The sequence below is a fragment of the Myotis lucifugus genome, unplaced genomic scaffold, assembly GCF_000147115.1.
Source record: "Myotis lucifugus unplaced genomic scaffold, Myoluc2.0 scaffold_191, whole genome shotgun sequence".
NCBI lineage: Eukaryota > Metazoa > Chordata > Mammalia > Chiroptera > Vespertilionidae > Myotis > Myotis lucifugus.
The window spans coordinates 2,075,671-2,097,961 of record NW_005871239.1 but is presented as its reverse complement, the minus strand read 5'-3'; the positions used below and the strand labels follow the sequence as shown (position 1 = coordinate 2,097,961).

Below are 22,291 nucleotides of genomic sequence, written 5' to 3'. Positions count from 1 at the left end.
TATACAGAACATAAAATTTACCACTTTAACTATTTTTAAGTGTTCAGTTCAGTGGCATTAAGTACATTCACATTGTTGTGCAACCATCACAACTGTCCATCTCCAGAACATTTTCATCATCCCATACTGAAACTCTGTATCCACTAAACAATAACTCCCTCTTCCTAAGTAATAATAAATTCTTAAATAAGAAAAATTTTTCTTTTCGAGTAAAGGATGATTAATATGTAAAATAGTTCAATATCAAATTAAGATTTTTGAAAGTTTTTGGAAAAAATTCTTTTAAAACCACAGTACCCATTCTTGTTGTGTTTCCATGTGAGTTACAAGGAAAATTTCAAAATACAACTCAACAATAAATAAATAAACAAACAATTTAGAACTGGTGGAAGCTATGAAAACGTTCTTCACAAAGAATATAGAAAAAATGGTCAATAAGCACAATATCATTAGTCATCGAGGAAATGCAGATTATAATCAAAATGATATACTACACATCCACCAGCATGGCTAAAAATAAAAAGATTGACAACCCCAAATGCTAAGGTGTGGAGCAACTGGAACTCTAATACTTTGTTGGAAGTGTTAAATTGGACATCCATTTGGGGAAAGATCTGGTAGTTTCTTATACAGCTGAATTTACACCTACCATGTGACCCAGCAATTTCACTCTTAGGTATTTATTTTTTTAGTGAAAGCATATGTCCACAAAAAGATTTGTATAAGAATGTTCATAGAAATTGTCCATCAACATAAAAATGAATAAATGAACTGTCATATAAACACACTCACATAATTATACAATGGAATTAGTGGAACTAGCTGTGCTGGTTTGCCCCGGACTGAGAAGTTTTCTGGGATGTGGGACTTGCAGTGCTAACGCTATGAAACTCTTGAGCAAACCAGCAATACTGGTACAAAGACCTAACTATCCACCTCAGCAATACAGAGACCTAACTACTGATACATCCAACAACATGGATGAATTTCAAAATGTTATGCTGAATGAATGAAACCTATCAAATAGTTCATATTTTATAAGTTCATTTATAAGAAGTTCTACAGTAGGCAAAACTATTTTATGGTAAAAACAAAATAGTTGGGGGGAGGGGTGTATGGAAACTTTGTGAAATGTAATGTTCTCTATTTTGGTAGAGATTTGTGTTACACAGGTGCACACATTTGTCAAAACTCAAATGGTCAGTTGAGGTTTCTGTCTATTCCGCATTTTAAAGACACCTATAAATAAATATTGAACACTAGTTAATGATATGCATACTGAACTGTTAATGGTATGCACACTAGAGTGAGGTATAACTCTTCTTTATTTGTCAAGTATGGAATTTTTTTAAAAAAATAGTGTATAAATATCAGAGATGGAAGAAGGGAGAATTATTTTTTGAGGATTGCTCCTGAATAGAATTGTTTGTTATGACTGTCCATTTAGGAAGGTTTTCTTTAACTTTTTACAACACTTTCCATGTGGTCCTTATTTTTTGTTTTGTAATTCTGTATTTTGCAGGAAGAATCTTACTTTGTTTTCTAAATCAATAAGCTGCTTTCATTGTTATATGTATTTAATTTGGCTGCAATTTTCTTTATTAATTGCTTTGGTATTACTGATTCTTTGCTCTTTCTCACAATCTTTTTTAAAAATTTTAAAAGCATTTACATGTATAAGCAGACTCTCTCCATATTATAAGATGTCTTTCTATTTCTTAAAGCACTGACTATGTAAATGTATTTATGGTTATTTTAAGAATGGTAATGCTTAGAACATTCTAACTTTTCTTTAATAATATAGTACTTTAAAATTTAGATCTGGATTGGTTTTAGGTTAGCTCTTTTATTACAACTTTCTTTTTTGGATTCACAAAAATAAAATGTACATTGCAAAAAATTTTAGCCTTTATTTTTAAAAAATGTAATATTGCTAGGGTTTTATTTCTTTTCACACATACTTTTTGGTATGGTAGTGGGTTAGCTCAGAGAAGGTACTCAGTTACTATCCCAACATCTTTTAAGATATCTTTCATCTTTTAGTTCTCTTTCTTCTTATATACCTCTAAAATGTAATGTTCTTATAAGGAAGTCATTTATAAAATGGTTCTCAATCCTACCAAACCCAGTGCAATCCTACCAAATCTTCTAATAACATTTTTTTAAATATATTTTTTTATTTTTTACAGAGAGGAAGGGAGAGGGATAGAGAGTTAGAAACATCGATGAGAGAGATCGATCAGCTGACTTCTGCACACCCCCCAGTGGGGATGTGCCCACAACCAAGGTACATGCCCTTGACCGGAATCGAACCTGGGACCCTTCAGTCCACAGGCCGACACTCTATCCACTGAGCCAAACCGGTTCGGCCTAATCACGTTTTTAAAAAATATGTTTTTATTGATTTCAGAGGGGAAGGGAGAGAGAGAGATAGAAACATCAATGATGAGAGAGAATCATTGATCTGCTGCCTCCTGCATGCATGCGCCCTTGGCTAGAATTGAGCCCGGGACCCTTCAGTCCCCAGGTCAACGCTCTATCCATTGAGCCAAACCACCCAGAGCTCTAATCACATTTTTAATATCCTGTTTCTATCTTGAAATTAAGATTGCTTAACCTACCTACACACATAACTTCAAAAATTCAATGTAATTACCATAATTGTAATAGAAAGAGGAAATATAAGTAATTAACAAATATTTCAATATGAAAATTTGGGAGCATAGTGTAGTAAGTACTCAGATGCTTATATCTATGCATAGAAACTGTGCATGGACCACTATAAATGCAGACTGTTACAGGTGTGTTGCATTGGTGTCTTATGTAACACAAGCAGTACTACTGCAGTTTCATAATTTTCTGAAATATTTGACCATTTTTGACAAAGTTCTGAACAAAACACAAATTTCTCTTAATTTACATGATATATGTGTTTCTTGAAATGTTGGCATCTATTTAAATTATACAAACATAAACTTTGTTTATATGTATAACAGAATTCGGTTTGGGGTCAGATCATTATAAACAGGCTTTTCATCTTCATGAATGTCGAGGAGGACATTGGAAAGTATGAAAGTCAGAGAAGAATTCTCTAATGTGGAGAACTTTCCTACAAATTGCAAGTCATGTAGCATCCATGGTCCTTCGGTGCTAAATGCCATCATTGCCCCTTAATCATTGTGACAATCAGAATAATATATTAGGTGTTGTTTTTTGCAGTGGATCTCTTTGGCAATTGTGTCACTTTTCAGAATAATGTTTTTAATGCATAAGATAAATAGGATTACAAAATAAACCAACTGTATTGAAGTACAAACTCCTGCTTACGATCCCTTCAATGGTGGATACCACACCCCTTTCAATATGCACACTCCATTTGAGAACCACTAAGTTATAAGGGCCTTCTATATTTGAGGAATCAGTGAATAGTTTTAGTATTATGGATTGTAAAGTACATTTTTTAGTGCCTACATCATTTTATCATCAACATAACGGTATCAATGGGGATTAACTCAACTAATATAATCTAATAGAATGAAGCAAATAGCATAGGAGCTGTATTTATATTCTAAGTTTGTATCTTATTGGAAATTAAGTGTATCAAATGAATTAATGCTTCTATTTCCCATTCTTTTCTCATTATGATTAACTACCTCTCTGATTAATATCAATCATAGCTCAGATCTTTTGCCTACTACCTTATTCATTATTACTTAAGGGAGTGAGGTAACTAGCAGAACAAATCTTTCTCCATGTGCCATTGGACAAGTTGGCAAAGAGCTTATTTGTATTAACAGGGTAGAATAATCACATGTGGTTCTAAGAATAGGAATTGTAAAGCAAATAATAGTTGTTTCAACAGGTGTTCATTCAGTGTTTTCTAGGAGTGCATTGCAAGAAGTGATTAAGCTGAGCAAGTGGATGAGTACCTTGTCATGACAAATGTGCAGAGTATTGTGATGATGATTTTTATTTCTTTTAGGGTATGTCTCTGTGCCAGACTGTTGTCGTAAGCTCTGTAGTCATTCTTCTCTACTCCTCAAGAGCATGTTATAATTTGGTGGTGATCACCCTATCTCAGGATACATTAGAAAGTCCATTTAATTATGGCTGGTATAATCTTTCAGATAAGGTAAGTATCTACCATGTATTGCCAGTCTAACAATATGATAATGGAATTAGCCTTAATAGGAGAATATTTTAAGTGTTTGACTTATAAATGCTTTTATGAAATCTCTAGCTGCTATCTAAAATACTTAAAACTGGGTTTTTTAATATATGTTTTTGTAAATATATATATTTTTTATTGATTTCAGAGAGGAAGGGAGAGAGAGAAATATCAATGATGGGAGAGAATCATTGATCAACTGCCTCCTGCACACCCACTACTGGTGATCAAGCCCGCAACCCGGGCATGTGCCCTGATGTGGAATCGAACCATGACCTCCTGGTTCATAGGTCTCAACCACTGAGACACACTGGTTGGGCTATTTTTTTTTAACTTCCTTTTTTTTGTTGATATACTGATGCCCCATTTTCCCTACCATGCCTACCTCCACCTATCTCACACACACCTACCCTCTGACCATCACTACACTGTTGTCTGTCTATGGGTTATGCATATATGTTCTTTGGCTAATCCCTTCACCTTCTTTCATCCAGTCTTCCCTACCCGACCCTCTGACAGTTGTCAATCTGTTCCATGTGAGATCATATGGTATTTGTCTTTCTCTACTGGCTTATTTCACTTAGCATAATATTCTCCAGGTTCATCCATGCAGCATAGTATTCCATTGTGTAAATGTATCATAGCTTTTTTATCCACTCATCTACTGAAGGCACTTAGGCTATTTCCAGGTCTTGGCTATTATAAATAACACTGCAATGAATATAGGGGTACATATATATTTTTGAATTGGTGTTTTGGGATTCTAAGGATATATTCCCAGAAATGGAATCACTGGGTCAAAAGGCACTTCCATTTTTAATCTTTTGAAGAAATTCCGTACTGTTTTCCACAGTGATTGCACCAGTCTGCATTCCCACCAACAGTACACAAGGGTTCCGTTTTCTCCACATCCTCTCCAGCACTTGTTGTTTGTTGATTTGTTGATGATAGCCATTCTGACAGATGTGAAGTGATATCTCATTGTGGTTTTAATTTGCATCTCTCTGATAATTATTGACTTTGAGCATTTTTTCATGTGTCTTTTGGCTATGTCCTCTTTGGAGAAGTGTCTTTTCCGGTCCTTTGCCCGTTTTTAAAATAGGATTGTTTGTCTTCCTGTTGTTGAGCTGTATAAGTTCTTTATATATTCTGGAAATTAACCTCTGATCAGATGTATCATTGGCAAATATGTTCTCCCATATAGTGGGTTCTGTTTTCATTTTGTTGATGGTTTCTTTTGCTGTGCAGAAGCTTTGGATGTAGTCCCATTTGTTTATTTCCTCCTTAGTTTCCCATCCCCTAGAAGATATATCAGCAAAAATATTGCTATGAGAGATGTCTGAGTTTTACTGACTATGTATTCTTCTAGGATTTTTATGGTTTGTGACTTACATTTAAGTCTTTTATCCATTTTGAGTTTATTCTTATGTATGGTGTAAGTTGGTGATCTTATTTCATTTTTTCTATGTCCCTGTCCAATTTTCCCAACATCATTTATTGAAAAAACTGTTTACCATTGTTTGTTCTTGCCTTCTTTGTCAAATATTAATTGACCATAAAGGTATGGGTTTATTTCTGGGCTCTGTTCTTTTCCATTGATCTATATGCCTGTTCTTATGCCAGTACCAGGCTTTTTTTATTATTATTACAATGGCCTTGTAGTATAGTTTGATATCAGGTATTGTGTTACCTCCAACTTTATTCTTTCTCAAGATTACTGAGGCTATTCTAGGTCTCTTTTGGTTTCATATATATTTTTGGAATATTTGTTCTAGATCTGTGAAACATGCCATTGGTATTTTAATAGGAATTGTATTGAATCTATAGATTGCTTTGGGTAGTATGGACATTTTAATTTTTTTTTTATTTTTTTGAAATATATTTTATTGATTTTTTACAGAGAGGAAAGGAGAGGGATAGAGAGTTAGAAACATCCACCAGCTGCCTCCTGTACACCCCTTACTGGGGATGTGCCCGCAACCAAGGTACATGCCCTTGACCGGAATCGAACCTGGGACCTTTCAGTCCACAGGCTAATGCTCTATCCACTGAGCCAAACCGGTTAGGGCAGTATGGACATTTTAATGATGTTAATTCTTTCATCCATGAACACGGACTATGCTTCCATTTATTTGTATCTTCCTCAATTTCTTTCTTCAATGTCCTGTAGTTTTCCAAGTACAGGTCTTTTACTTCCTTGGTTAAATTTATTCCCAAGTACCTTATTTTTGTTGTTGTTGCAATAGTGAGATTTTTTTCTTAGTTTCTCTTTCTGATAGTTCATTATTGGTTTATAAAAATGCCACCAATTTTTTAATATTAATTTTGATTCCTGCTACTTTGCAGAATTCATTTATTATATTTAGTAGTTTTTTGGTGGAGTCTTCAGGGTTTTCTATATGCAATATTAATGTCATCTGCGAACAATGACAATTTTATTACCTCCTTTCCAATTTGTATGCCTTTTATTTCTTCTCATCTGATTGCTGTGGCTAGGACTTGTAGGACTATGTTGAATTAGAGTGGTGAAAACAGACATTCCTGTCTTGTTGCTCATCTTAAGGGAAACGCTTTTAGTTTTTTCCCGTTGATTATAATGTTGGCTGTAGGTTTGTCATATGGCCTTTATTATGTTGAAGTATGATCCCTCTATTCCCATTTTGCTGAAAGTTTTTATCAAAAATGGGTGCTAGATTTTATGAAATGCTTTTTCTGCATCTATTGATATGATCACATAGTTTTTGTCTTTCAATCTGTTTATGTGATGTATCACATTTATTAATTTAAGAATATTGTACCAATCTTGAATCCCCAGAATAAATCCCACTTAATCATAATATATGATCTTTTTAATGTATTGCTGAATCCAGTTTGCTAATATTTTGTTGAGGATTTTAGCATCTATGATCATCAGAGATATTGGCCTATAATTTTCTTTCTTTGTAGTGTCTTTTCTGGTTTTGGAATTAGAATAATCCCGGCCTCATAAAAAGAACCTAGAAGTCTTCCCTTTTCTTGGATTTTTTAGAATAGTTTGAGGAGGATAGGTGTTAGTTCTTCTTTGAATGTTTGTTAAAACCCCTGTGAAGCCATTTGGGCCAGGTCTCTTGTTTGCTGGGAGTTTTTATTTTTATTACTGTTTCAATAAAAATCCTCTTTTACATATGGCACTTGAAATTATTCTTCAGAGAGAACGTCTCCCAAAGGAGTATTTTCCTTTCTTTTGTAAATAATACTAATAGTGCCATGAATCTATTGATCATAACCCTATTTTGCTAATTTTTTTAAAAGGATAGTATTTAAATATCTCTAGATAAATTGATTGCCTGTCATTGGCTAGGGAAAACTGGTATTTAATTTGTTAGGATAATTTAATTCTCTTTTACCCAAGCACTACATATAACCTAAATATTTTGTTTATTTTTAGATGTTTAAGTCATGATCTGGCATTATCAGTCTTGGTAATGGAAGATCATTCATAGTTCCTTGGTTGCCTAGGTGTTTGCTATACTAATTCACAGTACTCTAGCTATGCATATTTAAACTCCCAGCGTTCTCCAGCTCCTTCCTTAAAGTGCTTTTTGACATACTATATGTCATCTCTATTTATATTAATTTAACTTTGTACTGAATTTAAGGAATTCTAGAATCCCCTTATATCAGAATTCAGTTACCTTTTTAAAAAAAATTTAAATTTATTGATTTTAGAGAGGGAGAGAAAAAGAGAAACATTGATTTGTTGTTCCACTTATTTATGCATTCATTGGTTGCTTCTTGCATGTGCCCTGACCAGGGATCGAACCCTTGGTGTTTTGGGATAATGCTCTAACAAACTGAGCTACCCAGCCAGGGCAGAATATCAGTTACCTTTATACAGAGAAGGAATTTACACATGTAACAGATTCTCTTCACTCCTCTTCCCCCTTATCTCTCCCTACATCTAGTAGAGTAGAAACAAATTCAACATGGAGGTTAGGCCCAAAAGCATATTTTTAAGTAATAGAAGAGCTGAGCAATGTACATGTTACATTCTCTAAGTTTTAACTCCGGGTAAGTGCTATTTGCCTATGGAGCAGCTGGAACTGGTAGTCTATTTTGTAACTCTCTTCCAACTATGGGGACCGAAAATGAGATCACTCCATATTATCCATGTATTAAAAATATTTTCATAAATCGATAAATTGAAAAAGTTGATAGCTTTTTCTTCTATGTAGCATTAATGCATTTTTATATTCTTTAAAGGATAAATATGATTACATAAGAAACCACAAACTATGGAAAATTAATTCAGAGTTTTATGTGCTTGTAGTTAATATATTTTAACTTACTCTACCTGAAGCAAGTTAATTGTGGAGAGTGACCGATTATACATAAACCAGATTTCAATATTGCTCTGCCATACTCTATTTACAGGCTCATATGCAAGATGTAAATGGAGAAGAGTATATAGTATTTGGAATGGTCCTCTTTCTGTGGGAACATGTGCCAGCATGGTCGGTGGTACTATTTTTCCGGGCACAGAGATTAAACCAGAATTTGGTAAGATATCATAATATTCCCTAATGCCTGTTCTCCTTACTTTTAAAAATAATGGAACATTTATATTGATTGTCTGTCTATGTTTAGCAAAGTTTAAGACTAAAAAGCATTATAGATTCCAGCCTCCTGTCTTAGTTGAAAAGTAAATCTTCATATGTTATCTAATACTTTTTTCACAGGCACCTGCTGGCATGATAAATAGTCACAGTTATAGTCCCAGAGCTTATTTTTTTGACAATCCAAGACGATATGATAGTGATGATGACCTGCCAAGACTGGGAAGTTCAAGAGAAGGAAGGTAGATGTACTGAATTAGTACTAAAATAGACTTAAAAGAGCAAATCTAAGCTTTAACCCAAATATGTAGTAGGTGATTTGGTGTTACAAATCAATAAATAAAATCATTTGATATTGAAGCTTAGAGTAGCAGATGTTAAATCCATGGTGGGACCTGTACTATAAAGAACTATCATTGAACTCTAAGCCTTTGGGGTAAAATAGTACCAATTCATTTCAGGATCCTTTATTGGTTCAAAGCTGGTGGGCATTGGTGAGCAGGAAAGAAATACTGTTATAGTGATTATATATATATATATATATATATATATATATATATATATATATATATATATTTCCTTATCTATATACTAGTGCTATTCAAAATCCACAGTGAAACCCTAGATAAAACTCTTGGGAACCTTAGATGGCAGGGAAATCATTTGTGACCTCTTTAATTCCAAAATCATTGCAAATCCAAACCATTCACCTGTGTATCAGGGCAAAATGAAAGCCTCAATGCACACCGATATAATGCTTTTAGCTTGCTAGAGCATTTTTTATGATCCTCACTTCATCTGTTTTTTAGCCTGTTTTTCATCTGTAAAATAGGAATAATAGAATCTATAGGACTGTTATGAAGATTACTGTAAATGAGTATGTGTGCATATATACATAATTCTACATGTGTATACCAAATGTCTTAGAATAGAACCTAGTACATAATATGTACTATTATTATTATCTGATAATCAGATTCTAGTTCTGAGTGGTGTTTATTCATTATTTTGTAATATATTATATACAATCAAGGATATTAGGTAAAAATCATTAAACTTTATAGAAAGTCATTATGTTATTTCAATATGTTATAAAATTCATTGAAAACTAAAAATGCCAGTGTGACTTATATACTGATCACAGTCCTGTGGCTTTCTTTGTTGTTGCAGTTTATCAAATTCACAAGGGTTGGGCTGGTATGGCACCATGGCAGGGTGTGGCAGCAACAGTTACACCGTCTCTCCCCACCTGAATGGACCTATGACAGATACTGCTCCTTTGCTCTTTACTTGTAGTAATTTCGATTTGAACAATCACCATAGCTTATATGTAACACCACAAAACTGACAGCATTACCAAGTTGTGATTCTTCAGTTGTTTTTCATGAATGTGTGTATTCAATGCGTTTAAATGCCATCTACATAAACATTCCATTATCTTTTGCAACTGAAAACAACGCCTGGAAATGTGGCTGTGTTCAGCAGAGGACACAGCTATTACTTTGACCTCTTCACAGTACAGTGAAGTTAAATGGAACATTTGGAGTGGGAGAAAAGAGAGATTAGATCTTAAGGCCCTTGATGGTCTCCAAACAACTTGACTGTGGAACATCAAAAGCATATTTGCATATTTGCACTTTTATCTTTTTCTGAAGAGTACACTGCAGTCCTCAAAGTCATACTCCAGTGTTCACCCTGCGATATTATATTGTACACCAAATTAAGAGGCAGTTTTCCTATTAAAATAAACGTCTGTGTATTACGTGGTGTACTCTATATGGAATTTTTACCCAATAAAAATTTTACAATGTGAAAAGTGCACAGAACTAAAGCATAAAAATGTATTATTCTTTTTTTAAATATACTAAAAAATATGTAATCATTGAAGATAGTTCTTTTAAGCATGATCATAAAATACCAACTTCAATTATTCAAACAATCTTTTTTTTTTTAATGATAGTAGTAAACCTTTACAGTGATGACCAGCAGTGTTCTTTGGAAAGCCACAGTTATTTCTTCAAGAAGAAAGTACACCAGTGAAAATTATGTGGCTACTTTGAGTAGAAGTAGTCAAGTGATTATTTTGTATGATTAAGATACATGTAGTAGGTTAAGCATGATTCTTCAAGAAAGCAATAGTGGTTTTTGCATAGGGATATTTTGGTAGAAATCTCTTGGAACTAAACAAGTTTACAGATGCATTTAAGAGTTATTCATGAAATATACAATTCTAAGTTAAAACATGAATAGAATACATTTGCAAAAGCATTTGATTTAGCTGAAACAAGATTTTACCTGGTTTTACCGGAAAAGCAGGATTGTCCTCAGGTAAATTAAATCATGATACATCATTGCAGTGAACTCAAGTGCAATACTTTGTAAGACATAAGTCCTCCTTTAGTTTTCACATTTTTATATCTTATATGGGCAAAGCCAAATTAAATTTAATTCCAACACTATATAAATAAGCAAACTGATATGAAGGTACTAACTAGGTAAGTATAAAACCAGTGGTTAGCAACATTGGAATACTTTTTGAATTATATTAAAACTGTCTTGAATGTCCTATCCCAAATCTAAAAAAAATATATGGTAGGCTAAGGTAATAGAGAATTTTAAAATGCACTTTCTACCAGTGTTTATATTAAGAGAAGGATTGCTGCATACCTCAAGATGCCAAGGGAACAGGCAACATTGGGAAGCTGTCACAGCATACTTTAAGACACCTAACTTTATACAATTGTCTGCTGATCTGTTTCTTCAGAACTGGAACTAATACAACTGTCCTTTTCTGTCTCCTAATTTTATTTGAAAGTTATGTTTTATTTCTACTCTCGCTTAAAATACCTTTCAACTTTTTAATAATGGATACAGTAACTTCACAAAAGTATAACAGTACGTGAAACCCCCAAGGAATAAATGAAATTTTTAATGCTTTCGGTCTTTTGGGAGGCTGGTACACAGCCAAATAAATTTATTCTTTTTATCATACAAGATGACTTTGAATTCAATCAGAATCATAAACCTACAGTTATGCTACTTTAGGTTCATAAATTCTCTTATTGTAACCAAATTATTTTAAAATGTATATTACAGAAGTTAACCTTGGTATTTACATGACAATAGAGTATGCAGCTCAGTATATTGTGATTACAACTTGTTATTAGATTTCTTTTCAGAAAGCCAACTATTAATTTTCCTAAAAATGTTAGGTATTTGATTATCTGAAACTGTATGACAAGATTTGTGTTAACCCTTGGGATTCAAATACAGGAAATTTTTTTCTAGTAAGGCTTCCCTAGATAATGTTTCTATTTGACCAGATAAGCGAAGATTACTTTTTTAAAAAAGTATTTTAGATAAAATACTGTAACTTGGTTCTTTCAATTGCTTTAGTTGATTCCTCCAAATTTGAGATTTATAAATATATTCTTATGACTGACTAGGGTACCTAAATTCTTGCCTTTGTCTCTTTATACACATCTCCCACAATACATCACCAAAGACAAAGAAATATAAGCTTCTGGCCCAATTTTTGCTTGAAAATTCCAAAGCACTAGGAGCACTTTAAGTTTGGTCTTGAAAGGAGTTGTTTATAAAATCAAAGGGCTACCGATTCCTTGTTCATCCTGCACTGAAGCACATGATGACAATTTCAAACCTTCCTCTTGGTTCATTAATTAGAACAATGCATTTCATTGCTTAAGTGTGTAATTCTACAGTGATTAGCAAGTACTTGTTTTTATCATTTCATTTGGGTGGCCATTAATTATGAAACTCTTACCCCTCATTATAGCTGGTTGTAGTTTTTATTAAAGATGTAATTTATAGCTAGTAGCTTTTTTATGCATAGCTGCCTTTTTATTGTTTTACAGTGTTTCTCAGCTATATGATCAGTTTCAAACTGGTTGTAAAAGTATAGCTGTGGTCAATGAATGTATTTATTTGTTGTTTCACTAAATTGTAACAAAACACTCCTGTTAAAATAAAAGTGTTTGTGCTTTTATTTGAAGGTCTGGTTTTCTTAATCTCTCTTAATGAACTATACCAAATGAGTTTTTGGTACATAAGGATAAGAACCCTAGTGCCTCCAGAGAGAGAAAAAAGAGGAATTACAAATTATACTCGGCTAGTGAGCTTGTAATTACTCATACCTGACCATCATGTTCCTTAGTATTATACAGTATTTTGATAACTGCTATACACTTTACTTTAAACGATATAGATAGCACATGTTTATTTAAACACTAAAAATCCTTGTATGAAATAACTTATAACCCCTCCTTTCCCTTAGAATTTTAAATAGGGTAAATTTAGCCCATAATCTTGGGCAGTTATTCTTTGATTATTCAAAAATTCCTCAATGATGTTACCTTTTCCCCTGAAAGAAGAGGTCTTACTATTTTTTCCATAATTGACCGCTTTCATAGTCCGCCAAAACCACACCAAATTTTGAATACAATTTCAGGAGCTTTATTGACTCCCCTAAAGTCCACAGATCTTTGGGAATCCACTGACTGTTGCTGTGAAGAACATTTGGAGTGAAAATATGACCTCTAGTAGAATAAAGTTATTATTTTAAAAGCAATTTATTCAACAAACATTCATTTATTAAGTGTTCATATGCCAAAAACTATGCTATAGAGATGCAAAAATGGATCAAGTTCCTTTTCCTGCCCTTAAGGAGCTCACATTCTAGTAGAGGAGGCTTTAAAAAACAAAAATAATACAGTACAATAAGTGCCACAATAGAGGTAGGTTGTAATTACAGTGGTAACACAAAGGAAGTTACTTATGGTCCTCCTGGGATGAAACGAGAGATTTCACAGAGGTGATGCTTTATGGGGGCCTGCAGGGACACAGAAATTTTCCAGGTGGGGAAGGATAGCTAGGGCAATTGATGCAAAGAGAACAGCATGCACCAAGGTGTAGGGGACTGACCATGGTGCATTTGAAGAACTCTAAGTCCATTTTATCAGAACGTGGGTGGTGGGGGACGTGGGACTGGGAGACACACATCAGAGAACCTTGTTAGAGTGCTTCTAGAAAACCCACTCTAGTAGCATCGTGGAACAAAACAGAAAAAACAGGCTAGGTATCAGACAGGTTAGTGTAGTACTTTAGGTAAGAGCGATCAATTAAAATGAAAAGACAGTGATGTATCAGAGATCTGGAGATAAAATCCATAGCACTTAGACACTGACTGGATAGGGGTAAGATGGAGGAAAGGAGTGAGCCTAGAGAATTTAGATGATAATGGTTCTGAATTTAACCAGAGTAAGGAACATAGGTATAAGAATAGGCTTGGGGGAGAATGAATGCTTTAAGACAACCAAGTGAAGATACGTCGTAGACGGATGGAGAAGTCTGGGCTAAAGATAAAGGATTTAGAAATCACTGAATTGGAATTACCCAAAAGTGAGAAGTGGTGGTGATTAAGAGAGCAAGAATGAGAGCCTGAGGAGTATAAATTAAATCAGGTAAAAGAAAGGCATCCAGGATTAAGTGAAATATAAGGAAATCAGAGGTTTAAAAGGGGATTTTTAAAGAAGGGGTTGTCAACAGTGTCAAATGCATAAAAAATAAAGTCAAATAAGAAATGCCTTTTGACCTGAACTGTGGATTTAGAACTGGGTGTTTAGACTTCAAAGGAAGAAATTGTTAAGAACTACAGAGCCAAAAGCCCAATTTTAGTTAAAGAGCAAGTGGAAGGTGACAAAGTGAAGATAGGAATTTATTTCAAAAAAATTTTTGGCTGTTAAAAAAGGGCAGGGGCATGAGAGAGGTATACAGACAAATTACCATTTAAATCCATCTACCACATTTTCAGAGCACTACAAATGTCCTTAAACTTTCATATATGGTAATTATTTCATAGTCCTTTGAGTCTCCAAGAATATTGATTTAACTAGTAAGTTAATGTCTTTCTTTTCCTACCCTATTCAAATGAAGGGGGGAAAGGGAAATACAACATATTGTTAAACTTAGCTCTGAAATTATTCATTTAAAATATACTGAGTACATATTCATACATTCATTCAACAAATATTTATTGGATACCCACTATGTGTTTAACACTACACCAGGTCTTAGGGACACAGAGAAGAAAAAGAATACAGCAGTGTAAAATGACATTTCTAAACCATTATATAAATAAACCCTACTTCATTAATAATGTGAGATATAAAGAGGCACATAATTTTGAGGTATAGTTTCTTTTTTCTCTATAATCACCATGTGATATAAATTCCCAAACCCCTTCAAAAATTTTTATCACTGAAGAGCTTTCACTAATAAAACCTCCAAAAATTACAGTTCAGTTTTTAAGGAGAAAAAGGAAATGAATACCAAAAAATAAATTAAATGACATCCCTGTGAGTTTACAGATCAAACATTAAAAGGGCAACAAAACAAACTCAAAATGATTCCTTATTCTAAGGCTTATCACATTATAGTTCCAGATTTTTTTCCTGAAAAAAATCATTTTTAATAAATTACTCAGTATTACAAACTAAGGTATGTAGGGTTCAAAGGGCCTGTCATTGACTTTCAAATGATTGAGTTAATAATAGTATGTGTATATAGAGAGAGCAAGAAAGATAAAGCAAATATTAACAATCAATGAATCTGGATAAAAGTTCTTTGTACTATCCTAGAAACTTTCCTGTAAATTTGAAATTATATAAAAATAAAAGATTTCTCCTAAATTTATTCAATATTAGGTAAAGTATTATGAGAATAAATGTATAAATCTTTTCAACTTTTCACAATGCATAGAAATCCCCTATACCTTTTAGTTCTGATTGTATCTTTCAACAAACAAAACCAAGCCAATCAAAATAGTAACATAATTCTAAAAGTGACTTTTTTTCATATCAATATATTTTGGAGTTGCCAGATAAAACACAAAGCTAACCAGTTAAATTTGAATTTTAACTAAGGAATAATTTTTTGTTTTAAGTATGTCCCAAATATTGCATGCAACATACTTATATTTTTAAAAAATTTTGTTTATCTGAAACTCAAATATAACTGGGCATTCTGTATTTTTATTTACTAAATCAGTAAAGTGTAAATATATTGAAAACTTTTAGGCTGTTCATTATGGGTTATTCATGAGCCTCCTTAGCATTTTTCTATTAAACACTTGTCACATTGGCCATAGTTTTATTTATATTACATCTTACACAAAATTCTAGTTTGAGAGACTTAGAACATCAGGTACTGTTAACATATATGAATTTAATAATCCTGATTTATTCAATATTAAACTTTAAAATTTGTACCACATTACCAAAGTATCTTTTATTTACAATATTATACATAGACAACACAATTTTTAAAAATGTTTACTTAAAATAATATAATTCTCCTTTTACAAAAGCAGCTTTATAAAATATTTGCCTTAAGACTGTCGTTGTTATGCCTTTGAATGAAATTCTACCCTTTGACCTCCATTGTCCAGAACAGGCACATCTCAACTCATTTTCTTTAACGAACATTTTGCAACAAGTTCCTGAAGTTTTCTAATTCTTTCACACTTGTAGAAATTCTGTAACAAACAAACAAAATTTTTTTTCACTCAGAAATTATCTTAGGTAACTTTTCTCTGAAAGTTATTCACTTTGCACTTATCGAGCACAGAAAAAAAATTTTTAAGTAATTTATTTCAACAAATTTAAAGGTACATAAATCATTTAATCTATTTTGATGTACTTTAGTTCTTAACTTGATATGGTAAAACTAAGATAGTATTGCCCAGAAATTTGTTATATTTAAGTATTCATAACTTATTATTAAAGTTTTAAATTATAGAATTACAAAGTACAAAAATATTTAATATTTAATATTAAAATATTAAAATACTTGTTACTTATTTTAAGTAATCATAAGTATATTCATATGCTTAGTATTTAAAGTACATACGTATAAGTAGATCATTAAAATATGCATTTTAAATATGCATAAGTATACAAGTGCTGAAAATTAATCATTATATTTAGTAAATATACAAAGAACCAAAGCTTTTGGACTTTAAAGAGTGAGAATAGTAAACATGTGATCAAATTGTTCTTACTAATTTTTATAAAAAGTAAAGTTTGTTCATTACTTCAAGTGCAGTTTAGCTCTGCTCTCCACCATGAAAAAAGTAGCAGAGTACTCAATGAAATATAACTGTCAAGCTTCTGTGAACTAAAAATAATTTTGGCCTGAGCCGGTTTGGCTCATTGGATAGAGCATTGGCCTACGGATCAAAGGGTCCCGGGTTTGATTCCCCATCAAGGGCACATACCTTGGTTGCAGGCTCTTCCCCTACCCGGGCCCTGGTCAGGGCTCATGCAGGAGGCAACCAATTGATGTGTTTCTCTCACATCAATGTTTCTGTCTTTCCCTCTCTCTTCCACTCTCCCTAAAAATCAATGGAAAAATACCTTCGGGTGAGGATTAACAACAACAACAAAGAATAATTTTGGAGGTCAATTATTTCAAACCCAAAATATTAAATCATAACTGTTAGTCCTTAGAAAACAATCGTTTTTCCAAATCTCTGCATCTTTATATATGAGAGGCCAGAAAGAAGTACAGATATACTTAAATTTAATAATGTAAGTGCCTTATTTCAAATTTATCTTCCAATCATTTTTATGAAATTAAATTATTTTTAAAGAATTATTAACCTTTTTACATAGGGGTGAATTTACAAAGAAATTTTACATCTACACCTATACAAAACATGAGTTTTTCCAGGACCTTCAAAAAAATATTTGGGTCCTAGCTGGTTTGGCTCAGTGGATAGAGCACCAGCCTATGGACTGAAGGGCCCAGGGTTTGATTCCAGTCAAGGGCACATGCCTGGGTTGCAGGCTCAATCCCTAGTATTCTCTCATCACATGTTTCTATTTCTCTCTTCCTCTCCCTTTCTCTCTGAAATCAATAAAAAATACATATTAAAAAAATATTTGGGCAGCACAAGAAACTACTTTTAAATAATTGGAGCCCTAGACCATGTGGTTCAGGGGTTAATGCATCAGCCCACAGACTGGAAGGTCGAGAGTTCAATTCCTGGTCAAGGGCATGTACCTGGGTTGCAGGTTCAATCCCCAGCCCTAGTCCAAATGAGCAAGTGTAGCAACCAGTAAATGTTTCCCTCTCAGATTGATGTTTCTCTCTCTCCCTTTCCCCCTCCCTCCCTTCCACTCTCTAAAAAAAATCAATGGAAATATATCCTTGGGTGAGGGTTAACAACAAAAATAATAATAATAATTAAAAAATATACAAATTCAGTAAGATGAATTTTGAGGTCCAATCAGTAAACTAATCATGACTATAAAAGTCAAAAGATAAAAATAAAGAATATCACGTAATGATTGTTTGTATCTACATACTTAAGGTATCATAAGATCCTAGAATTCCATAATGAGATAATTTCACTCTAAAGCAGGAGTGGGCAAACTTTTTGACTCGAGGGCCACAATGGGTTCTTAAACTGGACCGGAGGGCCGGAACAAAAGCATGGATGGAGTGTTTGTGTGAACTAATATAAATTCAAAGTAAACATCATTACATAAAAGGGTACGGTCTTTTTTTTTTTTTAGTTTTATTCATTTCAAACGGGCCGGATCTGGCCCACGGGCCGTAGTTTGCCCACGGCTGCTCTAAAGGATATTCCTTACCCAGTTTTATCTGAGAGCATATATATTGCATTAGACTTACTTGATAGCAGAAACAATTTTAATACATTTAAACTAACCTTCCAAATGCATTAAATAATGATACTATTTCTTGTCTGGTCAGTTGGAATTCGTAACTGGGCCCACTTTCTGGCATATTTGCTATCAGTTTCTCAGAAAACAAGATCTTCAGAGCAGTACCCAAACCCTGAGTCTATAATAGAAATAAGAAAAAAGGAAAATATCAGAAAATGCTTTGTGCAAAGAATAAATGAAAAATAGGATTGAGATAGATTTGCTTACCTGAAGCTTTCCCCACAGTCTACATTTAAAACAACCAACACAATCCATGATTCTTGAAATATTTCTAAAATGCAGTCGAAATTCCTCCTAAGAACAAGTAACAAAATTATATTAAGCTGAAGTATATAGTCAAATACTATTTTCTGAATGCCTGTGAGGTATTCTGTTGTATGTGATTATTAACTATGTCAAAGGGGGAGCAAGGGTTGGATGGCGTCATTTACCAAAAAAAAAAGAAAGAGATGGAAGAGAAAAAAATAAAAATCTTTGACTTCATAGTAGTTAAAAAATCATAGTAGGTGAAAAAAATCAGATATTATTATTATTATTCAGAAATATACAGAATATAGTGAACATCCATGTACCCTTTACCAAGTTTTATAAAGAAACCATAAGTAAAATTGAACATTCTGAATTTTAAAAAAAATATTTGTTATTGATTTCAGAGAGGAAGGGAGAGGAAAAGAGAGGTAGAAACATCAATGATGAGAGAGAATCACTGATCAGCTGCCTCCTGCACACCCAACACGGGGGATCAAGCCAGCAACCCGGCATGTGCCCTGACCATGAATCGAACTATGACCTCCTGCTTCATAGGTCAACGCTCAATGACTGAGCTACACCAGCCAAGCTGAATATTTTGTTTTTATACTTTTAATAAATGTGTATATGTCTTTGAACATCAGGGTACTATATTGTTTATAATAGGGCAACAGACATCCAGCTCATCCAAAAGCAATATATGTCCTTAACTAATAAGGAGAAGAGAAGGGAAGCCAAGAACACATCTTCATTTACTCCAAAGGTAAGAATTATCAACTGATCCTCCACGTGACTCCCTCTATCCTGGACTGATACTAGAATCAGCTTACAGTACTGTAAGCAGGAAACCTGACATACATTTCAGATGAAACATCCAGTGTCCCAACTGACCTATAATTTGGGGAGCATATAGTGTTCTTCTCTTTTTTTCAATAACCACACACTGGGCTCAACCAGAAGAGAACAGGACCAAAGATCTAAAACTGGGAATAAATCAGTAAAGATTGGAACCCACTATTCAAAGCAGACTTCAATTGACTCTAATTTACTCAATTCAATCTTTCCCCAGATGTCTCATTCAGCTTGAGGCTCTGAAACAGCTGTAACATGTAAAAGATCTTTAACAGGATCCCAGAGCTTGTATCTTTTTTAATACAAATTTTGTGTTCATACAAAGCCCACATTATTACTATTAATGTTTACCATATGTTAGCAATACTTTATATCTTGTGTTTCTGTATCTTTTGGGCGGAGCTCAGAATCCTAATTTAAAATCTACCTTTTAAAAATATGTACCCAGTAATATTACTCTTAAGGTTTTGGTGATTTGATATGAGGTTTTCTTTAAACTTATGTTTCAACTTTGAATTACAGGAAAATCATACTTTTAACACGAATAAGGGAGCAGTAAAATTACTCTAAAGTAGATGTGCCCATCCTATGAGGGGTTGACCTCTGGGAGACTTAATAGTTGTTACAAGGGCCTACAAAATCCATTTGTAGACAAGTACTGTATAGAGACTGAATAAATAGCTCCCTGTTATGCACCATAAATTTCCAAATGGATAAAAATGCTATGATCAATAAAACACAACTTTTACTTTAAAATGTTACTAATTTAAAGTGAGTAAAGGCCTTGAAAGTTTTTGACTTTCATACTTGCAAAGGATGGAAACCTTTGTTATAAAAGATTGTGCTTGCTTTTGTAGACACTGTAAATTCGGTATTTGAATCCATGTTAATTCAAATACTTGAATGTAAGGCAGCTCTTAAGTAAATCTTTGTATGGCACATACAGAGAGGGTAAGTTTCTAACACTGCAAAATTAAAACCAAGCACAGCGCTTAAGTGAATTTAATATGCTAGCACCAAATTAATAAGCCAGAAATTAACTAACTCAGAACAGGAGAAAATCCTTGAGATTTCCGCAAATAGCAATCAATGTCCAATATCTTGCATATATTCCAAAGTTATCTCAGATGAGAAAAACTTATGATCCAAAAAATAACCAGAACCTAAGTCACTTACAAATTCCCCTTGTTTGTGTCCAATTTTTAGGTCAACAATTAAAAGTATAACCAGGGGGTAGAATAATCAAACAAGCTGTGGTGATATACTGTGACTTATATTCCATGAAACCAATTGACCAAAAAACAATTCTCATCCAGTTCTCAAATGTTTATAAGCCTTCAAGTAAAATCATATTCTAGTTTGAACTGAACACTAAACAATCCCCTCTCGTGCACGTCTTCTATTTCTAACCAAACACTGATAGAGCATAAAGGAGAAAAGATAAGATTTTTAAATGAACCTGTGTGATTGTTCAAATCTATGATATTCACCATAAACTACTATTTTAAGAAAGTAAATCTCCAATATTAACAAATTTTCTTGTTTTTTTTTTTACTCCTTTCCTGTAAAAGGATTTAGAAAAGTTTTCTGTTAAATGCCACAGGACATCAACCTTGAGGGTTTTCGTTCTGATAAAATTAAAACATTGTGAGAAGTATTTCTAATCTGCGCAATCTAAAAAAGAGTGAATGCCGGAAAACTCTACAATAAACCAGCAAGTAACCTAAAAATAAGGAAGATACTGAAACTAGTATGGGGGTGGGGGGGGATCTTATTACAGCATCTTCCCCCTCATTTCTAAGTTCCTGGAAGCTGTTTGGGAGGTTATATAAGCAGTGAGGTATGTATTTCTAGCAAGAATGCTTTAAGTAGGAGGTAGATGGGAGGTCAAAAATAACTGTTATCTAACAGCACAAAACTGACTGCAAAAAGTATTTTGCTTGCAAATGGCATAAAATCAGGTTCTTTCCTTACAGTAAGAAACAAAGAACAAGAAACAGAGGAAGACTGTTAAAAATATTCTGATGAAATCAGCTCAATGTTCCTGAAGGCCACCCACCTTTACTTACACATGCCTTTGTGACAAAGAACAGTAGTATAATTTTACTTGAGTTCCCAGATGGGCTAGAAATCCCCTGAGGATAGGAGCTGTCTCTCCCTTTAATGACAAAAATCATGCCTTCCACATAGTAAGCATTTAATCTTCCTAGTACTATTTTATATTTGTCATATTTTGATGCAAATAGACACAAAGATGGTCTTGCCTGAGGTTATAACTCTTTAAAAGGCAAGGCAAACTGTACACCTAAACTAATATAATACTGTATGTCATCTGTAATTAAAAATTAATACACACACACACACACACACACACACATCAATAAACAAAAAGAGGCAAGGCAAAAAATCCCATTTTGTGGGGTATCAGGTCTTCTGTTCTAGCCACAGCTACCTGCTGGCATTCCTAAATGCCTTTCATTCCCATTGAATAAGATGAATCACAAAACAACATCGTGCCCTCTTCCCCTAAAGGAATCCTTTAATTCAACCAAAGCCATTTTCAGAATTCTCTCTACCCAAAGACAGACTAATACTTCCACTCATGCTCTAGATCCTGCTTCTTTAATTTATAACCTCTCTGTATTACATGAGCCCATCAG

General features: G+C 33.4%; 2 protein-coding genes across 7 annotated transcripts in view; one reads left to right on the top strand and one right to left on the bottom strand.

The window, feature by feature from the left end:
• The window catches only part of GPR137C (G protein-coupled receptor 137C), a 55,659-nt gene extending 42,890 nt beyond the window's left edge, over window positions 1-12,769 (top strand). The window contains exons 4-7 of one of the 3 annotated variants that reach the window (XM_006096980.3): window positions 3,983-4,132; window positions 8,582-8,707; window positions 8,887-9,005; window positions 9,934-12,769. In XM_006096980.3, the coding sequence (XP_006097042.1) occupies window positions 3,983-4,132; window positions 8,582-8,707; window positions 8,887-9,005; window positions 9,934-10,111 (573 nt within the window). In that variant the 3' untranslated portion in view covers window positions 10,112-12,769. The remainder of the gene's footprint in view (window positions 1-3,982; window positions 4,133-8,581; window positions 8,708-8,886; window positions 9,006-9,933) is intronic. The other 2 variants (XM_023760774.1, XM_023760775.1) reach the window with 2 other exon arrangements.
• A 564-nt stretch (window positions 12,770-13,333) lies between these two features.
• The window catches only part of ERO1A (endoplasmic reticulum oxidoreductase 1 alpha), a 43,857-nt gene continuing 34,899 nt past the window's right edge, over window positions 13,334-22,291 (bottom strand). For all 4 annotated transcript variants that reach the window (XR_002831237.1, XM_006096979.3, XM_023760772.1 and 1 more), the window contains 3 exons: window positions 18,738-18,824; window positions 18,515-18,648; window positions 13,334-16,315 (listed from right to left, as the gene is read on the bottom strand). Coding sequence is in view for 3 of the 4 variants with exons in the window: in XM_006096979.3 (XP_006097041.1) it covers window positions 16,255-16,315; window positions 18,515-18,648; window positions 18,738-18,824 (282 nt within the window). In the remaining variant the exon portion in view is untranslated. The remainder of the gene's footprint in view (window positions 16,316-18,514; window positions 18,649-18,737; window positions 18,825-22,291) is intronic.